We start from the raw sequence: 26,862 nt of genomic DNA, 5'->3' as shown, positions 1-26,862 counted from the left end.
TAACAAAAATCTAATTGGTAAGAGCATGAAACAGTTCGTTTTAACGAACTGTAAGTAAAGAGCGACCCGGCTCAAGAGTAACCGAAACTCTAAAAAAACTGAATTTTGATATCAACAAATATATCAAAGAATTGGCTTATTATGCCAATTCCAAATATGTAAGTTTCATTAAATTTAGCCTTGCCCGTCAAAAGCTACAAGTCTGAAAATTTGTGTGATTTTCGAGAAAATGGGGAAAGACCCCCTAGAAGTCATAGAATTGTAACGAAAATCACACCACCAGATTCGGTGTATCAAAGAACCCTTCTGTGGAGGTTTCAAGCTCCTATCTGCAAAAATGTGGAATTTTGTAATTTTTGCCGGAAGAAGGATCACGGATGCGTGTTTATTTGTTTATTTTTGTTTTCCCAAGGGGTGATCGTATCGACCCAGTTGGCCTAAAACTTCGGGAGAGGGCTTATTAATTTTCTGCTGGGAGGATTTTGCATGGGGAGAATTTTCCACGGAGAGGGAATTTGCCAGTAGGTGAACTTATCAGGGGAAATTTCACACTGGGCGAATTTGCCAGAATTATAATACGAAATTTCTTTATATGTCTTGCTTTCTCTTTACCGATTCAATTCCACGCGTGGAGATGTTAAGGCTAATTGTCCGGGGTAAATTTTCATTAGGATTGAATTGCTCAGAGGATATTTTCGTGGGGAGGGAATTTTTTCGTGGAGATGGAGCCAGATATCCTGAATTTATTTCAAAAACGGTCAGAAATTAAATAAAAAAAAAAACAAGTTTTCTCATCTGAAAGTAAGGAGCAACATGAAAACTTGAAACGAACAGGAATTATTACGTATATGAGGGGGATGCCCCTCCTCAACACCTCGCTCTTTACGCTAAACTTTGAATTTTGTCCCCCTTCTTTAAAAACAACCCCTGAAACACAAGGGTCGTTTAATTAGAACAACAGGTAACTTTTTATTAAATGCCAGAAAACGTTGGCGTGGAGAGCGAGGTTTTGAGGAGGGGGCAACCCCCTCATATACGTTATAATTCCTGTACGTTTTAAGTTTTAATATCGCTCCTTACGTTCAGCTGAAAAAAACTTCTTTTTTTAATTTACATTCTATAAAACGTAGTCGACAGAATTAACAACAAAAAATCTGAATCGGTAGAAATTAATTAAGAACCTAGTACTAGTTAATTATTATCAATTGTTGTTATTTCTGAAGTTAAAAAAATATCTTCTTAGCTTTCTATTGGGTCTTTTGATGGGTAGCAGGGGCCAACAACGTACGCAGCAGGGGGGGGTCTTTGGGCCAACCCTTCCTGAGACTTCAAAGTATTTCCGAATCTCCGTGCGCTTCTTATTCGAATTGTCAATATCAGTTGCATTAATGGGCACCCCAACCCTACCCCCCCCCACCTAAAAAAATAATAAAATCCTGTTCTTGTTCCTGGTAGGGGTATACATCCCCATTTCAGAAGGCACTGACGGTGGACATGATAATTTCAAGTTTTCTTGCTATAATTTGTTTTATAATTTTAGATATTAGTAATTATGAATTAAAGTTCAGTAAATTCAAGCTTGCAAGCTAAAAACTATAGGGAAATACTAGTTTCGCAAAAAAAAAACAGATTCCTATCATAGTTATTATACTATTATAAATTAATGAATTATGAAAAATCTTTCCTTAAGGGAAGGATTTGGATCCTAACTCAAAGATTATTTTGTGCCATTGCCATGGAACAAAAAAAAGCTAATTAAACAATCATGGATAATTTGTAGTAATCAATAGTACGCCTCCTCCGGAAAAAAATAGAGAAAAAAAAACAAAATTACCAACATTAATAAAATAATCCTTTAATAACAGGCCCTCTGAACAAGAATTTGATGCATATGATGTTTTTTTTTTTTTTTTTTTTTTTTTTTTTTTTTTTTTTTTAGAAATTATTTTTGGAAAAAAACAATTTTGCAAATTATTCTTCATTATTTTTAGCTGTCCCGATTCCGAATTCTAGATATTACCAAATATCTAGGTAAAATAGATATTACCAAAGATGCTGCTGTTTCTGCCCGATATTCTGACAGCTCACTAAGTAGTGTTCTAATCGACATTGATCATCTAGCCCAATTTTGAGAACCATTTTTGGTTATTTCTTAACCATTTTTGGGACTGCAAATTCTTGGACAATTCAGATATTGCCAAAGGTACCGCTGTTGCTGCAAAATATTCTAACAGCTCACTAAGTAGTGTTCTAACTGACATCGAATATCTAGCATAATTTTGAAAATTATTGTTGGTTATTTTTTTAGCTATCCAGACTACAAGTTCTTGGGTGATCCAGATATTGCCAAAGGTGCCGCTGTTGCCACAAGATATTCTGACAGCTCACTGAGAGGTATTCTAACAGACATCCATTTTCTAGCGCATTCCGATTTTTTGGTCTGTACATTTTCATCGCAGGTCGGTTATATTTCTTATACATTTTAAATCAAACACGAAATATGATGCTTTAAATTGTTCTAAAGTGAGGTTAAATTTTAACCTCATTGAGATGAGGTCAAATGAGACAAAATATTTCAATGGACATCGATTTTTTATTATATTCTGAATATTTGGCATGTAAGTTTTTTTTATCGGAAGTTTGTTCTGTTTATTTTTCAGAGGTATTGCTCTAGTGTTGCCTTAAAGAGCCTCCCATATATATTGTTTTCTATGACAACTTTGCATGGAAGGGGTGGTCGCAAAACCTTGGGACGGGATCCATTCGATTGCAAATTGAAAGTTCTAGTGCCCCTTTAAGGGTCGAAAGTGATTGGAAGAAAACCAGTCCCACAACTGCACTCTTTTTGTTACTTGTTTCTCCGTAGCTCCCTAAGACATCTTATCAGAATTTACAGATAGCTATATTTGACAGAATAGTCGGAAGGTCCAATAAATGCACCTCTTGAAATGACATGACCTTCACAGCCCCTGGGTGCCTGAAGTGAAGTGCCATAATAATGCAAATGGTCATTTGTTCACAGATAGCTATTACAGTTGAAAGGCGGATACATGTTTGATCCTGGGTACCCCAGTTGGCTTGAAGCTTTCAGGGATCTTTTCTTGGTTCTAGAGTTAAGGGGATGTTTATTAGGAGGCCCGCAAACGAACATAAAAATTTTGGTCACTGATTTTATTTGTAATTCTTTGGGCCAAGAGGAACCTGATGAAAAAAAATGTTTGTTTTCCAGTAAAGAGAGGGGCAAACAGGGATTACCTTTTAATCCAGCTTTATTTATTAACGCTGTCCGGACAGCTACTAGACATATTCCCCCTTTCATGATTGATCAGCTCATTGGTATCAGCCATTTGTCTTATGCTAATGATATTGTTTTGCTAGATCAACATTTTAATTTACTTTAAACTGCCATTAGTATTTGCCAATCTATTCTTTAGATATACGTCTTTGCTTAGAGGCTTCTGAATCTGTGGTATTTCTTCCACAATCTGGAGCAAGTGAGCCTTCTAGTCAGATCATCCTCAAATTGCATCTACGGATACGTTAAAGCAGCTTAAACAACTTCTTAGTGTCTGGGTGAAGAATATGCGAGCTCTTATTATTCAAGCTATCAAGGAAAAAGCTTCGTAAGACTCGTTTATGCTTGTCAAATTAAAAGAGCAGTTTGATAAGAATAGCTTAGGGAGCATCTACAAGGCAATTCGCTCCCCCACGTTTTTTAATGCACCGGTTTGAAAGTCTTAACAAGACTGAGCGCCTTATAATTCGTAGATAGTTGTTCAGTTACTGTAAGTCTTTCTTGGCCTTCTTTTTTGGATCAGGAATATTTACGTCGCTAAGAAATACATTTTTTTTTTTTTTTTTTTTTTTTTTATTTCTGTAACAATGAACGAAATTTCGACAAGGTTGCAAAAGCGTAGAGAGCGTATCGTTGATTCTCCTCTGAATTGCGTCCGTGTTTAAATAGTAGTGGCATTCATCAGAGTTCTTTTAATTTTCTAATTTCCTAGCTGTAGTTTTGATTAGATGATATTTAAGTTCATTTTGTGCTGTTTTTACTTCTTATGGTGTATTTTCGTTTGTGTGTTTTCGTGTATTTTCTTTTTTCCTTTATGTAGTTCTCTTTAATGGCATTTTAATGTTTTTAAAGAGGGTAAAATGCATTATTATTACTATTATGTAAAGTAGATTCGTTTGATGTATGTAGGCGAACGGTCGCCATCCTTTAGACGTTCATGGACCACTTAATGTACCATTTTATTATTGGTGGACCACGGACCAGTAATATATATATATATATATATATATATATATATATATATATATATATATATATATATATATATATATATATATATATATATATATATATATATATATATATATATATATATATATATATATATATATATATATATATATATATATATATATATATATATATATATATATATATATATATATATATATATATATATATATATATATATATATATATATATATATATATATATATATATATATATATATATATATATATATATATATATATATATATATATATATATATATATATATATATATATATATATATATATATACACACACACACACACACACACACACACACACACATATATATATATATATATATATATATATATATACATATATATATATATATATATATATATATATATATATATATATATATATATATATATATATATATATATATATATATATATATATATATATATATATATATATATATATATATATATATATATATCTATATATATATATATATATATATATATATATATATATATATATATATATATATATATATATATATATATACACAATGGGTATTCATTTTTTAGAGAGACCCAAAACTGAGCTTTTGATAAAGAGGACTTGAATTTTAATTTGAGACTATCAACACAAAAAAGATCAATGAGGCTTTCTGTTTCTTTTATGCTTAATTTGTCCTCTTCGATGTTAGATGTAAGTGAATCTTTTATCCACATATTTGCATGTCTGGGATCTTCTTCCCTTGGGTAATAAAAATATTATGCCAGTGACTATAAATGCTCTTGAACAGTCATGGATACCCCTTGACGGTTGAGATCCTTCCCTTCCAAATATTCATCATTATTTATAAACATCAGTAGATGTCCATCTGCCAACCGCATTTGCCACAGTAATTTTCTTTTGAAAACCGTCTATTTCTCCCCGTAATGTAAACACGTCCTTAAATTGTCCTTACAGAGATATGTTTTAGCTCATTTTGACAATTCATCGACTCATCTTCGACAAGACTCATTAAACTCATCATCGGACAAGAGTCCTTGAAATTTATGATTATTTTGCCGCTTAAATAAAACTCATTTTTTCACGCAAGACGAACAGTCAGCTCAGTATTTTAAACCCCTCGATAGCCCCTCGGCGTGAAGAAGAAGGTTAGTGTACTGGGAACTCATTTCTTCGCAGAGCATTTTAAACATCCGAGAATTCAGAGCTTTGTGTCTAATTTCTTTCACAAGTTTTATAGCACTGGATAATACTTTTATTTCTAGCGACATTATTTTGTTTGCCACAAGCTGCTCACCATGTATATATAATGCAATGGGTAGACAAAATGTCAATGGGTAGACAAAATGCCAATGGGTAGACAAATGGTGAATAACATTTTCTACTCTTGCAACAACTCCTCAGCAATGTCCAGTTACGTTTGTAGCACCGTCTGTACAAATGCCAATACCTTTTTTCCACTAAATTTATTTAAAAAACTTTTTCCACAAAATAAGTTTTTCAAAGAAAAGTAAAGAACTCTACGAAACCAAACATGAGCCAAAATAAAATCAAAGATTCTACCAAGCGTGAAACTACCACAAATCAACATCGATAAATAAATGAAACCCAAAACGAGCAGAAATTATAATAAATAACCGAGTCAAACTCAAAACGAGCAGAAATTAATATAAGCTGGGCTCAAAATCTCTATGCCCTCCCAAGGACAGAACATAATTTGCACTTAACTGAAAAAATATAAATGTTTTTACTTTTATAACTTTAATAAATCAAATAATATTAAAATTTTGATTACTAAATATCAGTATATGTATATTAAACAGATAATGCACATTTATTTGTAGTGCATTTTTCAATGGTCGAAAATGATTGGAGTGCAACTAGCCCCCCCCCCCCCCATCACGCCCATCATTCCCCCAAACACATCCAATCAAAATTTTGAGATGGCCATTTTTTCAGCGTAGTTGATTTCCAGATAGAAAATATATTTTTGAGTAGGACACTCCCCCACAACTATCAGGGCAAGGGTTTTAATTTATCAAACAGTTCGTGGTAACGAACTGTAAGTAAGGAGCGACCCGGCTCAATGGTAACCGAAACTCTAGAAAACGGGTTTTTGATACCAATAGATATATCAAAAGAATCAGATTTCAATGCTGATTTCAAATATATAACTTTCATCAAGTTCTAGAGCTACCCATCAAAAGTTACGTGCTTGAGAAAATTTGGCTGATTTTCAAAAAAAGGGGGAAAGACCCCCTAAAAATTATAGAACCTTAATGAAAATCACACCATTATATTCAGCGTATCAGAGAACCCTACTGTAGAGGTTTCAAGCTCCTATCTACAAAAATGTGGAGTTTTGCATTTTTTGCCAGAAGAAAGATCACGGATGCGTGTTTATTTGTTTGTTTGTTTGTTTGTGTGTTTATTTTTTTTTTTGTTTTTTTTTTCCCAGGGGTGATCGTATCGACACAGTGGTCCTATAATATCGTTGTAGGGCTCATTGGAACGAAAATTAAAATTTCTATTTCACTTTTTAAGTGACCAAAAAAAATGGAGGGCAACTAGGCCCCCTCCAACGCTTATTTTTTTACCAAAGTCACCCGATTAAAATTTTGAGATAGCCATTTTGTTCAGCATGGTCGAAAATATGATAAATATGTCTTTTGGGATGACTTAATCCCCCGAAGTACCCAGAGGGAGGGCTAAAAGATATGAACCTTACCCAATGTTAACATATAGTATTGGTTATTCGGAAGTATACAGAAGTTTTCAGGAGGCTTTTTTTCTGCTAGTGGGAGGGAAGGGTGGGTCGGGGGTTATGTTGGAGGATCTGTTCATGAAGGAAGTTTTCATGGGGGAAGGGAAATCGCCATGAAGGGGGCGCCGGACTTGCCAGCATTATTTATTGGTTATTGGGAAGTATACAACCATTTTCAGGAAGGATTTTTTCTGGAGGGGGGCTAGAGGAGGGAGTTACTCTGGAGAATATTTCCGTGGAGGATGTTTCTTTGGGGTAAGGGACATTTCTATGAAGGGGGCACCGGATTTCCAAGCATTATTTAAAAAACGATCAGAAATTAAATAAAAAAAAAACAAGTTTTTTCAACTGAAATGTAAGAAGGAATATTAGAACTTAAAACGAACAGAAATTATAACGTATGTGAGGGGGCTCTCCCCCAAGTCAATACCTCACTGTTTACGCTACAGTTTTTTTTTTATTGCTTTCAAAAGACCTATCTCTTCTCATTAAACGGCCTTTGTGATTCAGGGGTTTGTGAATCAAATTTTTTTTTAAATTTTAAAGTAAAGAGCGTGGTATTGTCTAAGGGCAGAACCCCCTCATATACGTAATAACATATACGTAATAAAAAAAACAATAAAAAAACAAGCGATACGGCTCAATAGTAATCGAAACTTTTAAAAACGGAATTTTGATGTCAATAAATGTATCAGAAGAATGTGTTTATAATGCTGATTCTAAATATATAAATTTTATTAAGTTTAGTATTACTCATCAAAGGCAACAAGCCTGGGGAAATTTACTCGAGTTTTTATAGAGGGGGGAAAACTCCCCTAAAAGTGAAAGAATTGTAATGAAAATCACAACGTCAGATTCAGCATATCAGAAAACCCTATTACACAGGTTTCAAGCTCATATCTGCAAAAATCTGCAACTTTGAATTTTTGCCAGAAGAAAAATATACGAATATAGAAGTTAGTTACGTAAGTTAATTTGTAAAGACATTCATTTAGCAAAAGAAAAGTAAAATTTTTATGCAAATAAAAGCTGCATTAACTAAAAAACGATCAGAAATTAAATAAAAAAAACAAGTTTTTTAAACTGAAAGTAAGGAGCGACATTAAAACTTAAAACGAACAGAAATTATTCCGTATATGAAAGGGGCTGTCCCCTCCTCAACGCCTCGCTCTTTATTCCGTATATGAAAGGGGCTGTCCCCTCCTCAACGCCTCGCTCTTTACGCTAAAGTTTTTTATTGTTTTAAAAAAATTGTGAGACAGAGTCAAACTTTAGCGTAAAGAGCGAGGCGTTGAGGAGGGGACAGCCCCTTTCATATACGGAATAAAGAGCGAGGCGTTGAGGAGGGGACAGCCCCTTTCATATACGGAATAAGTTCTGTTCGTCTTAAGTTTTAATATCGCTCCTTACTTGCAGTTTAAAAAACTTTTTTTTTTTATTTAATAGCATATAAGAACGATGTTGGCACAATGTATCATTTATTATTGTTTTTCCTTTAGAGCAAGGCACTTCGTATCGAAAAAGTTGTCGTAGAAACTTCGAAAAGGGCTCATTCAATTGGAAATTGGAGTGGCTTATGCCCTTTTTAATAGCCGAAAGTGTTTGGAAGGCGACCAACACCCCTTCCAAGGCCACCAGTTCCCGAAACACATCCATTCAAAATTTTTATAGAACGCATTGTCGTAGAAACTTCAAAAAGGGCTCATTCGATTGGAAATTGAAATGGCTAATGCCCTTTTTAATAGTCGAAAGTGATTGGAAGGCAGCTAACACCCCTTCCACGCCCACCATTTCATAGGCAGCCCAATCGCGCTGCCTAAGTAAAAAACGATGTTGGCACAATGTATTATTTATTTATTTTTGGTTTTTGGTTTTTCCATACCAGGGCACTTTGTATCGAAGGAGTTGTCATAGAAAATTCGAAAAGGGCTCATTTGATTGGAAATTGGAGTGGCTAGTGCCCTTTTTAATAGTCGAAAGTGATTGGAGGGCAACTAGCCCCCCCCCCACGCCCCTCCATGCCCCCAAACACATCCAATCAAAATTTTGAGATAGCCATTTTGTTCAGCGTAATTGATTTCCAGATAGAAATTATGTTTTTAAGGAGGAAACTCTTCCACAACCCTTAGGACAAGGGTTTTAAGTTATGCCCTGTGGGCATATAAGAACGATGTTGGCACAATGTATTATTTATTATTTTTTTCCTATCGAGCATGGCACTTTGTATCGAATAAGTTGTCGTAGAAACTTCGAAAAGGGCTCATTCAATTGGAAATTGGAGTGGCTTGTGCCCTTTTTAATAGCCGATGGTGATTGGAAGGCGACTAACACCCCTTCCACGCCCACCATATCCCGAAACACATCTAATCAAAATTTTGAGATAGCCATTTTGTTCAGCGTAGTTGATTTCTAGATAGAAATTATGTTTTTGAGGAGGACACTCCCCCACAACCCTCAGGGCAAGGGTTTTAATTTATGCCCTGGGGGCATATAAGAACGATTTTGCCACAATGTATTATTTGTTATTTTTTCCTTTAGAGCAGGGTACTTCATATCGAAGAAGTTGTCGTAGAAACTTCGAAAAGGGATCATTCAATTGGAAATTGGAGTGGCTTGTGCCCTTTTTTTATAGTCGAAAGTGATTGGAAGGCGACTAACACCCCTTCCGCGCCCACCATTTCCCGAAACACATCCAATCAAAATTTTAAGATGGCCATTTTTGTCAGCTTAGTTAATTTCCAGATAGAAAATATATTTTTGAGTAGGACACTCCCCCACAACTCTCAGGGCAAGGGTTTTAATTTATAGCATATAAGAACGATGTTGGCAGAATGTATTATTTATTATTTTTTACCTTAGAGCAAGGCACTTCGTATCGAAAAAGTTGTCGTAGAAACTTCGAAAAGGGCTCATTCAATTGGAAATTGGAGTGGCTTGTGCCCTTTTTAATAGTCGAAAGTGTTTGGAAGGCGACCAACACCCCTTCCGCGGCCACCAGTTCCCGAAACACATCCATTCAAAATTTTTATAGAACGCATTGTTGTAGAAACTTCAAAAAGGGCTCATTCGATTGGAAATTGAAATGGCTAATGCCCTTTTTAATAGTCGAAAGTGATTGGAAGGCAACTAACACCCTTTCCACGCCCACCATTTCATAGGCAGCCCAATCGCGCTGCCTAAGTAAAAAACGATGTTGGCACAATGTATTATTTATTTATTTTTGGTTTTTGGTTTTTCCATACCAGGGCACTTTGTATCGAAGGAGTTGTCATGGAAAATTCGAAAAGGGCTCATTCGATTGGAAATTGGAGTGGCTGGTGCCCTTTTTAATAGTTGAAAGTGATTGGAGGGCAACTAGCCCCCCCCCCCCACGCCCCTCATCCCCCCAAACACATCCAATCAAAATTTTGAGATAGCCATTTTGTTCAGCGTAATTGATTTCCAGATAGAAATTATGTTTTTAAGGAGGAAACTCTTCCACAACCCTTAGGACAAGGGGTTTTAAGTTATGCCCTGTGGGCATATAAGAACGATGTTGGCACAATTTATTATTTATTATTTTTTTCCTATAGAGCATGGCACTTTGTATCGAATAAGTTGTCGTAGAAACTTCGAAAAGGGCTCATTCAATTGGAAATTGCAATGGCTAGTGCCCTTTTTAATATCCGATGGGGATTGGAAGGCAACTAACACCTCTTCCACGCCCACCATTTCCCGAAACACATCTAATAAAAATTTTGAGATAGCCATTTTTTTTCAGCGTAGTTGATTTCTAGATAGAAATTATGTTTTTGAGGAGGACACTCCCCCACAACCTTCAGGGCAAGAGTTTTAAGTTATACGCTTAGGATACATAAGAATAATGTGGCTGATTGTATTATTTATTATTTTTTCTTTTAAACCCAGCCACTATGAATCAAAGAAGCTTTCACCGAAACTTTAATAGGCGCTAGTTCTGTTGGCCCTTGGGGTGGCCTGTACCCTTTTTTTATAGTCGAAAGTGATTGGAAGGCGACTAACACCCCATCCGCGCCCACCATTTCCCGAAACACATCCAATCAAAATTTTGAGATAGCAATTTGGTTCAGCGTAGTTGATCTCCAGATAGAAACCATGTTTTGAGGAGGACACTCCCCCACAGCCCTAAGGGCAAGTGTTGTAAGTTATGCCCTGGGGGCATATAAGGTTTTTATAGAGCGTGTTGTCGCAGAAACTTCAAATAGGGCTCATTCGATTGGAAATTGAAATGGCTAATGCCCTTTTTTAATAGTCGAAAGTGATTGGAAGGCAACTAACACCCCTTCCACGCCCACTATTTCATAGGCAGCGCAATCGCGCTGCCTAAGTAAAGAACGATGTAGGCACAATGTATTATTTATTTTTTTTTGTTTTTGGTTTTTGGTTTTTCGATACCAGGGCACTTCGTATCGAAGGAATTGTCGTAGAAACTTCGAAAAGGGCTCATTCGATTGGAAATTGGAGTGGCTAGTGCCCTTTTTAATAGTCGAAAGGAATTGGAGGGTAACTAGCCCCCCACGCCCCTCATCGCCCCAAACCCCTTTAATCAAAATTTTGAGATAGCCATTTTGTTGAGCGTAATTGATTTCCAGATAGAAATTATGTTTTTAAGGAGGAAACTCCCCCACAACCCTCAGGGCAAGGGTTTTAAGTTATGCCCTGTGGGCATATACGAACGATGTTGGCACAATGTATTATTTAATATTTTTTCCTATAGAGCAGGGCACTTCGTATCGAGTAAGTTGTCGTCGAAACTTCGAAAAGGGCTCAATCAATTGGAAATTGGAGTGGCTTATGCCCTTTTTAATCGTCGATAGTGATTGGAAGGCGACTAACACCCCTTCCATGCCCGCGAATTCACGAAACGCATCCAACAAAATTTTAAGATTGCCGTTTTGTTCAGCGTATTTGAATTCCAGATGTACATTATGTTTTTGAGGAGGACGCTCCCCCACAGCCCTCAGGGCAGGTGTTGTAAGTTATACACTGGGGGCATATAAGGTTTTTATAGAACGCGTGGTCGTAGAAGCTTCAAAAAAGGCTCATTCAATTGGAAATTCAAAGGGCTAATGCCCTTTTTAATAGTCAAAAATGATTGGACAGCAACTAACCCCCCTCTCACGCCCACCTTTTCCCCAAACACATCCAATCAAAATTTTGAGATAACCATTTTGTTCAACGTAGTTTTAAGTTCAGGATATTATACCTTTGAGTAGGCCACTCCCCCCACAGTTTAGGGAATGGGTTATCAGTTACGCCCTGGGCGCATATAAGTTTTTATTGAAATCATTGTCGTAGAACCTTGAAAAAGGGCTCATTTGATTGGAAATCCCAAGATCTAGTGCTCTTTCTTAATAGTCGAAATTGATTTGCGGGTAACTAACCCCCCTCTCACGCCCACCTTTTCCCCAAACACATCCAATCAAAGTTTTTAGATAGCCATTTTGTTCAGCATTGTTGATTTCCATAGAGAAATTATGTTTTGAGGATGACACTCCCCCACAGCCCTCAGGGCAAGGGTTCTAAGTTATGTCCTGGAGGTATATAAGGTTTTATTGAACGCGTTGTCGTAGAAACTTCAAAAAGGGCTCATTTGATGGGAAATTGAAATGGCTAGTGCCTTTTTTAATAGTCGAAAGTGATTGGAAGGCAACTAACACTTCTTCCACGCCCACCATTTCCCCAAACACATCCAATCAAAATTTTGAGATAGCCATTTTGTTCCACGCAGTTTAAAGTTCAGGAAATTATACCCTTGAGCAGGACACTCCCCCAACAGTCTTCAGGGCAAGGGTTATAGTTATGCCCTGGGGGCATATGAGGTCTTTATTGAAATTTTTGTCGTAGAAACTTGAAAAAGGGCTCATTCGATTGGAAATTCAAAGGGATTGTGCCTTTTTTTAACAGTCGAAAGTGATTTGACGACAACTAAACCCCCTCTCACGCCTACCTTTTCCCCAAACACATCCAATCAAAATTTTGAGATGGTCGTTTTGTTTCACGCATTTTAAAGTTCCGGAAATTTTACCTTTAAGCAGGACATTCCCACCACAGTCTTCAGGGCAAGGGTTCTAAGTTATGCCCTGAGGGCATATAAGTCTTTATTGAAATTTTTGTAGTAGAAACTTAAATAAGAGCTCATTGGACAGGAAATTCAAATGGCTAATGCCCTTTTTAATAGTCGTAATTGATTTGAGGGAATCAAGCCCCCCTCTTCCGCCAACCGTTTCCCCCAACACATCAAATCAAAATTTTCAGATAACCATTTTATTCAACTTTTTATTCCATTTTATTTTATGCATTTATGAATGAATTGAAACATGGAAAATCCTTGCGAGCTTTCGGCATCTCAGTTTTCGGGTAATCAGAATACGTCTAATGTTTGGAAGTACATTCTTGCTGTGACATTCTTACTGTATTTCTTGGTTCTATTGGCAGGGCCTCTGCACTTGACACTACAGGCGTAGTTAATCTGTAACTTTATAAAACTGGTCAAATGTTAAGCGCAAACCTTACTTTCACTGGCAAGCTATTCATTAATTATCAGTAACCATGTCAATCTTTTAGCGGTAGATACAAAAAAATTCAATATTGTTTTGAATGTGTAGATCATCGGTGACTAGTTGCAAGAAACTTGTAAAAGAAAACAGAATAAAGATGCCGTCAAAGGATCCCTCATAAAAGATCTTATTTTTACTATGTATTATTCATTCTATTTGGCTCTAAAGCTTCTGAGGTTCTGTCCAGTAGAAGCAGGAAAAGAATTATTTCTTTCTGTTTATCCTGGTTCTATTGGTCAACACTTCTCCCCCTTTACCTATTATTCTCAACCATTTGAACTTTGATTTCACTAGCCCTAGCTGCAAAAATGTGTCTAGATTTCTGCATTTGAAATATTTATGTAATGGCTGCATCCTCATAGCATGTGACTGCTTCAATTCTAAGACTGAACTTACAGTTTTAATTCTTATTTTGGATGCAAAGTCAATCACGGTTAACCTAGTTATTTTCTTGTCTTGTTCCTCATCTGATGACACAAGTTAAAAAGGGCATTGCGGTGAGGTATAGACACATGCTTTCGCGTGAAAACTGTGCATTAGAAATTCTATAAAGTTTATTGGCCAATATTTAAATATTGTGAATGGAATTTTGGAAAAAATTCCAAGATTCTAAATATATAAATTTAATAAAGTTTATTATTACCCATCAAAGTCTAGTAAACTGGGGACCTTTACTTGAGTTTTTAAGGAGGTGGGAAGCCTCCCCTACAATTAAAAGAATTGTAATCAAAATCAAACTGATAGATTCACAACCTCAGACACACATCTACCACAGTATTCAATCTCCTATCTGCAAAAATCTGCAACTTTGAATTTTTTCCAGAAGAAAAATATACGAATATAGAAGTTAGTTACGTAAGTTAATTTTTAAAGAAATTAATTTATCAAAATAAAATTAAAATTTTTATGCAAATAAAAGCTGCATTAAATAAAAAAAGATCAGAAATTAAATAAAAAAAACATGTTTTTTAAACTGAAAGTAAGGAGCGACATTAAAACTTAAAACTAACAGAAATTATTCCGTATATGAAAGGGGCTGTCCCCTCCTCAACGCCTCGCTCTTTATTCCGTATATGAAAGGGGCTGTCCCCTCCTCAACGCCTCGCTCTTTACGCTAAAGTTTTTTATTGTTTTAAAAAAAAATTGTGAGACAGAGTCAAACTTTAGCGTAAAGAGCGAGGCGTTGAGGAGGGGACAGCCCCTTTCATATACGGAATAAAGAGCGAGGCGTTGAGGAGGGGACAGCCCCTTTCATATACGGAATAATTTCTGTTCGTTTTAAGTTTTAATGTCGCTCCTTACTTTCAGTTTAAAAAACTTTTTTTTTTTATTTAATAGCATATAAGAACGATGTTGGCACAATGTATTATTTATTATTTTTTACCTTAGAGCAAGGCACTTCGTATCGAAAAAGTTGTCGTAGAAACTTCGAAAAGGGCTCATTCAATTGGAAATTGGAGTGGCTTATGCCCTTTTTAATAGTCGAAAGTGTTTGGAAGGCGACCAACACCCCTTCCGCGGCCACCAGTTCCCGAAACACATCCATTCAAAATTTTTATAGAACGCATTGTTGTAGAAACTTCAAAAAGGGCTCATTCGATTGGAAATTGAAATGGCTAATGCCCTTTTTAATAGTCGAAAGTGATTGGAAGGCAACTAACACCCTTTCCACGCCCACCATATCATAGGCAGCCCAATCGCGCTGCCTAAGTAAAAAACGATGTTGGCACAATGTATTATTTATTTATTTTTGATTTTTGGTTTTTCCATACCAGGGCACTTTGTATCGAAGGAGTTGTCATAGAAAATTCGAAAAGGGCTCATTTGATTGGAAATTGGAGTGGCTGGTGCCCTTTTTAATAGTTGAAAGTGATTGGAGGGCAACTAGCCCCCCCCCCCCCCGCCCCCCAATCCCCCCAACCCATCCCATCAAAATTTTGAGATAGCCATTTTGTTCAGCGTAATTGATTTCCAGATAGAAATTATGTTTTTAAGGAGGAAACTCTTCCACAACCCTTAGGACAAGGGTTTTAAGTTATGCCCTGTGGGCATATAAGAACGATGTTGGCACAATGTATTATTTATTATTTTTTTCCTATCGAGCATGGCACTTTGTATCGAATAAGTTGTCGTAGAAACTTCGAAAAGGGCTCATTCAATTGGAAATTGGAGTGGCTTGTGCCCTTTTTAATAGCCGATGGTGATTGGAAGGCAACTAAAAACCCTTTCATGCCCACCATTTCCCGAAACACATCCAATAAAAATTTTGAGATAGCTATTTTGTTCAGTGTAGTTTATTTTCGGATAGAAATTATGGTTTTGAGGAGGACACTCCTCCACTGCCGTCCCTGGAAGGGTTTTAAGTTGTGCCCTGGGGGCATATAAGAACGATGTTGGCACAATGTATTATTTGTTATTTTTTCCTTTAGAGCAGGGTACTTCATATCGAAGAAGTTGTCGTAGAAACTTCGAAAAGGGATCATTCAATTGGAAATTGGAGTGGCTTGTGCCCTTTTTTTATAGTCGAAAGTGATTGGAAGGCGACTAACACCCCTTCCGCGCCCACCATTTCCCGAAACACATCCAATCAAAATTTTAAGATGGCCATTTTTGTCAGCTTAGTTAATTTCCAGATAGAAAATATATTTTTGAGTAGGACACTCCCCCACAACTCTCAGGGCAAGGGTTTTAATTTATAGCATATAAGAACGATGTTGGCAGAATGTATTATTTATTATTTTTTACCTTAGAGCAAGGCACTTCGTATCGAAAAAGTTGTCGTAGAAACTTCGAAAAGGGCTCATTCAATTGGAAATTGGAGTGGCTTGTGCCCTTTTTAATAGTCGAAAGTGTTTGGAAGGCGACCAACACCCCTTCCGCGGCCACCAGTTCCCGAAACACATCCATTCAAAATTTTTATAGAAAGCATTGTCGTAGAAACTTCAAAAAGTGCTCATTCGATTGGAAATTGAAATGGCTAATGCCCTTTTTAATAGTCGAAAGTGATTGGAAGGCAGCTAACACCCCTTCCACGCCCACCATTTCATAGGCAGCCCAATCGCGCTGCCTAAGTAAAAAACGATGTTGGCACAATGTATTATTTATGTATTTTTGGTTTTTGGTTTTTCCATACCAGGGCACTTTGTATCGAAGGAGTTGTCATGGAAAATTCGAAAAGGGCTCATTCGATTGGAAATTGGAGTGGCTGGTGCCCTTTTTAATAGTCGAAAGTGATTGGAGGGCAACTAGCCCCCCCCCCCACGCCCCTCATTCCCCCAAACACATCCAATCAAAATTTTGAGATAGCCATTTTGTTCAGCGTAATTGATTTCCAGATAGAAATTATGTTTTTAAGGAGGAAACTCTTCCACAACCCTTAGGACAAGGGTTTTAAGTTATGCCCTGTGGGCATATAAGAACGATGTTGGCACAATTTATTATTTATTATTTTTTTCCTATAGAGCATGGCACTTTGTATCGAATAAGTTGTCGTAGAAACTTCGAAAAGGGCTCATTCAATTGGAAATTGGAGTGGCTTGTGCCCTTTTTAATAGCCGATGGTGATTGGAAGGCGACTAACACCCCTTCCACGCCCACCATTTCCCGAAACACATCTAATAAAAATTTTGAGATAGCCATTTTCTTCAGCGTAGTTGATTACCAGATAAAAAACATATTTTTGAAGAGGTAAATCCACCCAAATTTTCGGGGTCAAGGCTGAAACTTAGGCGTCGAGGATATATAAGAACGATGTTGGAAGAATGTATTATTTATTATTTTTTCCGTTAGACACGGGCGATTCGAATTAAAGAAGCTTTCGCCGAAACTTTAAAAGTGGCTAATTTTATTATAAATTAGGGTGGCTTGTGCCCTTTTTTTATGTTCGAAAGTGATTGGAAGGCAACTAACACCCCTTCCACGCCCACCCTTTCCCGAAACACATCCAATCAAAATTTTAAGATGGCCATTTTTGTCAGCTTAGTTAATTTCCAGATAGAAAATATATTTTTGAGTAGGACACTCCCCCACAACTCTCAGGGCAAGGGTTTTAATTTATAGCATATAAGAACGATGTTGGCAGAATGTATTATTTATTATTTTTTACCTTAGAGCAAGGCACTTCGTATCGAAAAAGTTGTCGTAGAAACTTCGAAAAGGGCTCATTCAATTGGAAATTGGAGTGGCTTGTGCCCTTTTTAATAGTCGAAAGTGTTTGGAAGGCGACCAACACCCCTTCCGCGGCCACCAGTTCCCGAAACACATCCATTCAAAATTTTTATAGAAAGCATTGTCGTAGAAACTTCAAAAAGTGCTCATTCGATTGGAAATTGAAATGGCTAATGCCCTTTTTAATAGTCGAAAGTGATTGGAAGGCAGCTAACACCCCTTCCACGCCCACCATTTCATAGGCAGCCCAATCGCGCTGCCTAAGTAAAAAACGATGTTGGCACAATGTATTATTTATTTATTTTTGGTTTTTGGTTTTTCCATACCAGGGCACTTTGTATCGAAGGAGTTGTCATGGAAAATTCGAAAAGGGCTCATTCGATTGGAAATTGGAGTGGCTAGTGCCCTTTTTAATAGTTGAAAGTGATTGGAGGGTAACTAGCCCCCCCCCCCACGCCCCTCAATCCCCCCAAACACATCCAATCAAAATTTTGAGATAGCCATTTTGTTCAGCGTAATTGATTTCCAGATAGAAATTATGTTTTTAAGGAGGAAACTCTTCCACAACCCTTAGGACAAGGGTTTTAAGTTATGCCCTGTGGGCATATAAGAACGATGTTGGCACAATTTATTATTTATTATTTTTTTCCTATAGAGCATGGCACTTTGTATCGAATAAGTTGTCGTAGAAACTTCGAAAAGGGCTCATTCAATTGGAAATTGGAGTGGCTTGTGCCCTTTTTAATAGCCGATGGTGATTGGAAGGCGACTAACACCCCTTCCACGCCCACCATTTCCCGAAACACATCTAATCAAAATTTTGAGATAGCCATTTTGTTCTGCGTAGTTGATTTCCATATAGAAAATATGTTTTTGAGGAGTAGACTGTCCCACAACCCTCGGGGAAAGTGTTTCAAGTTATGCCCTGGGGGCATGTAAGAACGATGTTGGCACAATGTATTATTTATTATTTTTTTCCTTTAGACCAGGGGACCTCGTATCAAATAAATTGTCGTAGAAACTTCAAAAAGGGATCATTCATTTGTGAATTGGTGTGGTTTGTGCCCTTTTTTTATAGTCGAAAGTGATTGGAAGGCGACTAACACCCCTTCCGCGCCCACTATTTCCCGAAACACATCCAATCAAAATTTTGAGATAGCAATTTGGTTCAGCGTAGTTGATCTCCAGATAGAAACCATGTTTTGAGGAGGACACTCCCCCACAGCCCTAAGGGCAAGTGTTGTAAGTTATGCCCTGGGGGCATATAAGGTTTTTATAGAGCGTGTTGTCGCAGAAACTTCAAATAGGGCTCATTCGATTGGAAATTGAAATGGCTAATGCCCTTTTTTAATAGTCGAAAGTGATTGGAAGGCAACTAACACCCCTTCCACGCCCACTATTTCATAGGCAGCGCAATCGCGCTGCCTAAGTAAAGAACGATGTAGGCACAATGTATTATTTATTTTTTTTTGTTTTTGGTTTTTGGTTTTTCGATACCAGGGCACTTCGTATCGAAGGAATTGTCGTAGAAACTTCGAAAAGGGCTCATTCGATTGGAAATTGGAGTGGCTAGTGCCCTTTTTAATATTCGAAAGGAATTGGAGGGTAACTAGCCCCCCCCACGCCCCTCATCGCCCCACACCCCTTTAATCAAAATTTTGAGATAGCCATTTTGTTGAGCGTAATTGATTTCCAGATAGAAATTATGTTTTTAAGGAGGAAACTCCCCCACAACCCTCAGGGCAAGGGTTTTAAGTTATGCCCTGTGGGCATATACGAACGATGTTGGCACAATGTATTATTTAATATTTTTTCCTATAGAGCAGGGCACTTCGTATCGAGTAAGTTGTCGTCGAAACTTCGAAAAGGGCTCAATCAATTGGAAATTGGAGTGGCTTATGCCCTTTTTAATCGTCGATAGTGATTGGAAGGCGACTAACACCCCTTCCACGCCCACCATTTCCCGAAACACATCCAACAAAATTTTAAGATAGCCATTTTGTTCAGCGTAATTGATTTCCAGATATAAATTATGTTTTTGAGGAGGACGCTCCCCCACAGCCCTCAGGGCAAGTGTTGTAAGTTATACACTGGGGGCACATAAGGTTTTTATAGAAGGCGTGGTCGTAGAAACTTCAGAAAAGGCTCATTCAATTGGAAATTCAAAGGGCTAATGCCCTTTTTAATAGTCAAAAATGATTGGACAGCAACTAACCCCCCTCTCACGCCCACCTTTTCCCCAAACACATCCAATCAAAATTTTGAGATAACCATTTTATTCAACGTAGTTTTAAGTTCAGGATATTATACCTTTGAGTAGGCCACTCCCCCACAGTTTAGGGAATGGGTTATCAGTTACGCCCTGGGCGCATATAAGTTTTTATTGAAATCATTGTCGTAGAACCTTGAAAAAGGGCTCATTTGATTGGAAATCCCAAGATCTAGTGCTCTTTCTTAATAGTCGAAAGTGATTAGAGGGCAACTAACCCCCTCACACACCCTCCATTTCCCCAAACACATCCAGTCAAAATTTTTAGATAGCCATTTCGTTCAGCGTAGTTGATATTCAGATAGAAATTATGTTTTGAGGAGGACACTCCCCCACAGTCCTCAGGGCAAGGGTTGTATGTTATGCCCTGGGGGTATATAAGGTTTTATTGAACGCGTTGTCGTAGAAACTTCAAAAAGGGGCTCATTCGATTGGAAATTGAAATGGCTAGTGCCCTTTTTAATAGTCAAAAGTGATTCGAAGGCAACTAACACTTCTTCCACACCCACCATTTCACCAAACACATCCAATCAAAATTTTGAGATAGCCATTTTGTTCCACGCAGTTTAAAGTTCAGGAAATTATACCCTTGAGCAGGACACTCCCCCAACAGTCTTCAGGGCAAGGGTTATAGTTATGCCCTGGGGGCATATGAGGTCTTTATTGAAATTTTTGTCGTAGAAACTTGAAAAAGGGCTCATTCGATTGGAAATTCAAAGGGATTGTGCCTTTTTTTAACAGTCGAAAGTGATTTGACGACAACTAAACCCCCTCTCACGCCTACCTTTTCCCCAAACACATCCAATCAAAATTTTGAGATGGTCGTTTTGTTTCACGCATTTTAAAGTTCCGGAAATTTTACCTTTAAGCAGGACATTCCCACCACAGTCTTCAGGGCAAGGGTTCTAAGTTATGCCCTGAGGGCATATAAGTCTTTATTGAAATTTCTGTCGTAGAAACTTGAAAAAGAGCTCTTTGGATTGGAAATTCAAATGGCTAGTGCCCTTTTCAATAGTCAAAATTGATTTGTGGGCAACTAACCCCCCTCTCAAGCCAACCGTTTCCCCAAACACATCCAATCAAAATTTTTAGATAGCCATTTTATTCAACGTAGTTGAAAGTTTTGGAAATTAGGTCTTTAAGTATGACAACAACAACCCCCCCCCCCCATAACCCTCAGGGCAATGATTGGAAGTTATGCCCTGGGGGCATGTAAGGTTTTTATAGAATGCGATGTTGTAAAAACATCGAAAATGGCTCATTCAATTGGAAATTGAAAGGGCTAGTGCCCTTTTAATAGTCAAAAATTATTGAAGGGCAACCAACCCCCCTCTCACGACCACCATTTCCCCAGACACATTAAATCAAATATTTGAGATATCCATTGTGTTCAACGCAGTAGAAAGTTCTGGAAATTAGGTCTTTTAGGGTGATAACCCTCTCAGATCCCTCAGTGCAAGGGTTGTAAGTTATGAACTGGGGGCATATAAGGTTTATATAGAAAGTTGTTGTAGAAATTTCAAAAAGGGCTCATTTGTTTGGAAATTGAAATTGCCCATTTTGATAGTCAAAAGTGAGTGGAGAGTAATTGACCCTCCTCTCACGCCCACCATTTCCCCAAACACATTCAATCAAAGTTTAGAGATAGCCATTTTGTTCAACGTAGTTGAAAATTGTGGAAATTAAGCATTTGAGAATGACAAACCCCCAGAGCTCCCAGGGCAAAGGTTGTAAGTTATGTCTCGGGGGCATATAAGGTTTTTTCATAGATAGAGTTGTCGTAAAAACTTCAAAGGAGGTTCATTCAATTGGAAATTAAGAGGGCTAGTGCCCTTTTTAACAGTCGAAAGTGATTGGAGGATAACTAACCACCCTCTCACGCGCACCATTCCCCCAAACACGTCCAATCAAAATTTTCAGATAGCCATTTTGTTCAACGTAGTGGAAGGTTATGGAAATTAGGTTTTCGAGGATGACAAACCCCAAGCCCTTAGGGCAAGAGTTGTGAGTTATGCCCTGGGGGCATATACGGTTTTTATTGAAAGCATTGTCGTAGAACGCTTTGAAAGTGATGGGAGAGCGACAAACGCCCCTCTCACACCCACCATTATCCCAAACACATCCAATCAAAATTTTGAGATAGCCATTTCGTTTAACGTAGTTGAAAGTTACGGGAATGATTTCCTACAGGGTGACAACCACCATCAAAGCGCTTAGGGTAAGGGATATAATGTATGCCCTTTGGGCATACAAAGTGTTTATAGAAAGCGTTGTCGTAGAAACTCAAAAAGGGCTCATTCGATTAGAAATCGAAAAGCTTAATGCCCTTTTTAATGGTCGAAAGTGATTGGAGGGAAACTAATTCCCCTCCCACGCCCACCCTCCCATTTGCCTTATGTTTAAAAACTAAATGTTGCCTTAACATTAAATCAAAATGCATTGTGTAGTTCTGGAAATAGTAGAATAGTTCTGGAATAGTAATTTCAAATAAGGCATCTCAGCAGTATCCCAAGAACGACTGAGGGTATTATGTTCAAACTTTCGGGGCTACTTCTACTCTTAAAATTTAACCAAGTCAAAATAGCGTAAGTGTATCCTAGCTATCAAAGAAAGTAAGCAGATTTTTGTTGCGAATGGTATCGAGTTTTCCATTTCTGGTCAACTAGAGGAGGTATGAAACAAAATTAAACACTACTATTTGTGTTCAGATTTTTAAAAGGGTGTATGTTGTTAAAAATTGCTGAAAATTTTTCTCCAGCATACGAATAGCAGGCCAAACTATAAAGTCTTAAAAAAACGAAATGATTTAAACTATCATTTTCTTTTTCCCTGAAAAGACTATGTCAATATAAAACGAACAGAAATTAATTTTAAAAAAAAATTCCACAAAATAAGTTTTTCAAAGAAAAGTAAAGAACTCCATTTAACAAAAAATGAGAAAAAATAAAATCAAATAATCTACCAAGTGTGAAACTACCACAAATCAGCATCGATAAATAAATGAAGCCCAAAACGAACAGAAATTATAATAAATAACCGAGTCAAACTCAAAACGAGCAGAAATTAACACAAGTTGGGCTCAAAACCCCTATGCCCTCCCAAGGCCAGAACAGAATTTGCACTTTACTGAAAAAAATACAAATGAATGTGCATTGTCAGTTTAATTTGCATTTACTGAAATTTAGCAATCAAAATGTTAATATTATTTGATTTATTAAGTTTATTAAAGTAAAAACATTTACATTTTTTTCAATGAAGAGGAAATTATTTTATGACATTGGGAAGTCATAGGGGTTTTCACCCCAACTTGTGTTAATTTCTGCTCGTTTGGGGTTTTATCGATGCTGATTTGCGGTAGTTTTACGCTTGGTAGATTATTTGATTTTATTTTTGCTCATTTTTTGTTTAATGGAGCTCTTTACTTTTCTTTGAAAAACATATTTTGTGGAATTTTTTTTTTTATTGATAACTCAAGTGCTTTAAAAATCTCGAAGCTTAGTTACTCTGCCCTGCAAGTTCAGCGAGAAACGAAAATTCTTCTTGTAATTCTCCTGGAACATCAACTCTTACAACACAAAGGACAAGCACTTTGTTATTGACGTCGATAGGTTCATCAAGTTGAACTGAATAAAATAGTGCATTTTTCCATTATTATAACTTGATTTTCAGTATCTTCAGCAATTTATCATTTCTGCTCCTGAAAGTTTTTTCAGACATAGGAATCGACTTCAGTTTTTGGATAGCCTGTTTTCCCCAAACAGCTTCACAGACTTGTAATATGCTATGTTTGATTAAGTCTTCTCCTATCGTATATGGCTTTTTATTCTGTGCAATTTAGAGTTCTATCAAGTAGGAAGCCATTAATAGGGACTTATCTTCAGCAACCATATTTTTTAAGACCCATATTTGCTTTTTCATTCCTTCATGCGCTCTTTGAATATATATAAGTGGTTTGTCCACCAAATTTTGATTGCAGGTGAATTTTAAGTATTGACGGTTTCACGGCATAATTTCACGGTTTCATGATAAATAATTCAAAGAAGCCTTGGGTTCAGCTCACTACCAGGCTCTTGAGTAGATCCAAATTCAGGTAGTCTGAATCATATTTTCTTGATATTTTACGGGTTTTTTTCGCCTCCTTTTTAAGAGTTCTTTGTAATGTTGTCTGACAAGAACTATGGATGCTCTGGTGCGTCTAATTCACTGATCAGCTGACTATTATTGCTATATTTATCACTTTATCTTTACTTTTTCCAAAGAAGTACAAAATATTCACTTGCCTTTTCTTACTCAATAGTTTCAGCCAAGTCCATTGATTACATAATTTTCAAATTGATAGCTGTGCACTTCGCACGTTTCAACTTTTGAGAACAATTGCTCACATAAGTATTAGTTTACTTTCAAAGGTTCAAGAAGCTTATGCCAGGCCACAGAAAATCAGGAATAAAATATAAGTAATACAAAATATAAGTCTCATAGTCAAGTCTCAGGAATAAAATATAAGTAATACAAAATATAAGTCTCATAGTCAAGTCTCAGGAATAAAATATAAGTCTCATAGGAACTAAATTAATATTGGATATTGGATTAAAACTTGAAATAGAATGAAAATTTTTCGCAGAAATTTGTTCGCAGAAATAGAAAGCCAAAAGGAAATGCATCCAGTCACAGATGTATGCTTATTCAAGAATTCACAACAGTAGAAATCGTTAAACACATCCTTACATATCAGCATATTGATTCAAGAATGTACAACAGCAATTTTTGTTTAGCCTTTAAAGCAATAAAGCTTTATAATATTAAACGTAGCTTTAAATTTTTTTTCTATGATAAGTTTCCTTAAATTTGCCTCTTTTTTTGTTCAAATACAAAAAAATAAACATGGTTTAATAATGATCCCTTTTCTTCGTGGACCGCCTAAACATTTTCATGGACCATAGGTTGGCGACCGCTGTGTTAGGCTAAGCCTAGTTGTGGCCGGGGGTCCATTCCTTGAAGTTTCACCCTCTGTAATTTCCCAAGATTTTGTGATCCAGTGGATCTCGATCAAAAACTTAGGTATTTGATAAATAAAGAATCACCAATTTTGTCACATTGGTGTGACATGTAAAAAGACTCAGGGAGTGTAACTTTTAATATCCGAAAATCAATATTATCATTTGCTTTAAGATTTTTCTGGAACTTCGTAGAACTTGAGTTTCATCTCAATTTTCCATACTCTTCGGACAGGCAAATGAACAAACTGAGATAACATCAAAAATACAAAAGCTTCAGTCGATTGGTATAAGGTAACGGTATGAATGTCGCAGTAAAATAACCAGTCATTTGATCAGATGACCTGATGAATAATAAATAAATTTTACAATATTTGAAAACAGTATAAAACATAGATTCTTTTGATGTAGGTTAGGTTAAACCTAATTTGGGCGAGAGATCCATTCCCGAAGGGTTCAGTCACTTAGCTTGATAATATTTCCAAAATTTTGTCATCCAACGGGTTTTAATCAGAAACCTGTGTATTTGATCATATGACTGATTTTATCACTTTATTATGACGTATAAATAGAATCGACAAGTGGTAGTTTTATTATCTCGAAAATCGGTATTATCATTATATTTATGTCATCCAACGGGTCATCCAACGGGTTTTAATCAGAAACCTGTGTATTTGATCATATGACTGATTTTATCCCTTTATTATGACGTATAAATAGAATCGACAAGTGGTAGTTTTATTATCTCGAAAATCGGTATTATCATTATATTTATGTCATCCAACGGGTCATCCAACGGGTTTTAATCAGAAACATGTGTATTTGATCATATGACTGATTTTATCACTTTATTATGACGTATAAATAGAATCGACAAGTGGTAGTTTTATTATCTCGAAAATCGGTATTATCATTATATTTATGTCATCCAACGGGTCATCCAACGGGTTTTAATCAGAAACATGTGTATTTGATCATATGACTGATTTTATCCCTTTATTATGACGTATAAATAGAATCGACAAGTGGTAGTTTTATTATCTCGAAAATCGGTATTATCATTATATTTATGTCATCCAACGGGTCATCCAACGGGTTTTAATCAGAAACATGTGTATTTGATCATATGACTGATTTTATCACTTTATTATGACGTATAAATAGAATCGACAAGTGGTAGTTTTATTATCTCGAAAATCGGTATTATCATTATATTTATGTCATCCAACGGGTTTTAATCAGAAACCTGTGTATTTGATCATATGACTGATTTTATCACTTTATTATGACGTATAAATAGAATCGACAAGTGGTAGTTTTATTATCTCGAAAATCGGTCTTATCATTATATTTATGTCATCCAACGGGTCATCCAACGGGTTTTAATCAGAAACATGTGTATTTGATCATATGACTGATTTTATCACTTTATTATGACGTATAAATAGAATTGACAAGTGGTAGTTTTATTATCTCGAAAATCGGTATTATCATTATATTTATGTCATCCAACGGGTTTTAATCAGAAACCTGTGTATTTGATCATATGACTGATTTTATCACTTTATTATGACGTATAAATAGAATCGACAAGTGGTAGTTTTATTATCTCGAAAATCGTATTATCATTATATTTATGATTTTTCTGGGAGACGTTAGATGATATTTGTCAATTTGTCGCAGACATTGAGTTCTATATCAATTTTCCATAAGATATAAATGTGAGTTCATTGAGATAACACCGAAAAATACAAGGCTTCAAACAACTGGTATAAG

At 36.4% G+C, this 26,862-nt stretch overlaps 1 protein-coding gene across 4 annotated transcripts in view; it reads left to right on the top strand.

The window, feature by feature from the left end:
* The window catches only part of FucT6 (alpha-(1,6)-fucosyltransferase 8), an 86,745-nt gene that overhangs the window by 54,477 nt on the left and 5,406 nt on the right, over window positions 1–26,862 (top strand). For all 4 annotated transcript variants that reach the window (XM_089092551.1, XM_089092548.1, XM_089092550.1 and 1 more), the window contains one exon: window positions 2,309–2,459. In XM_089092551.1, the coding sequence (XP_088948677.1) occupies window positions 2,309–2,459 (151 nt within the window). The remainder of the gene's footprint in view (window positions 1–2,308; window positions 2,460–26,862) is intronic.

The sequence above is a fragment of the Artemia sp. Qi Xiang Cuo genome, chromosome 7, assembly GCF_049724085.1.
Source record: "Artemia sp. Qi Xiang Cuo chromosome 7, ASM4972408v1, whole genome shotgun sequence".
Taxonomy (NCBI): domain Eukaryota; kingdom Metazoa; phylum Arthropoda; class Branchiopoda; order Anostraca; family Artemiidae; genus Artemia; species Artemia sp. Qi Xiang Cuo.
This window is presented reverse-complemented; position numbering and strand designations above follow the sequence as displayed.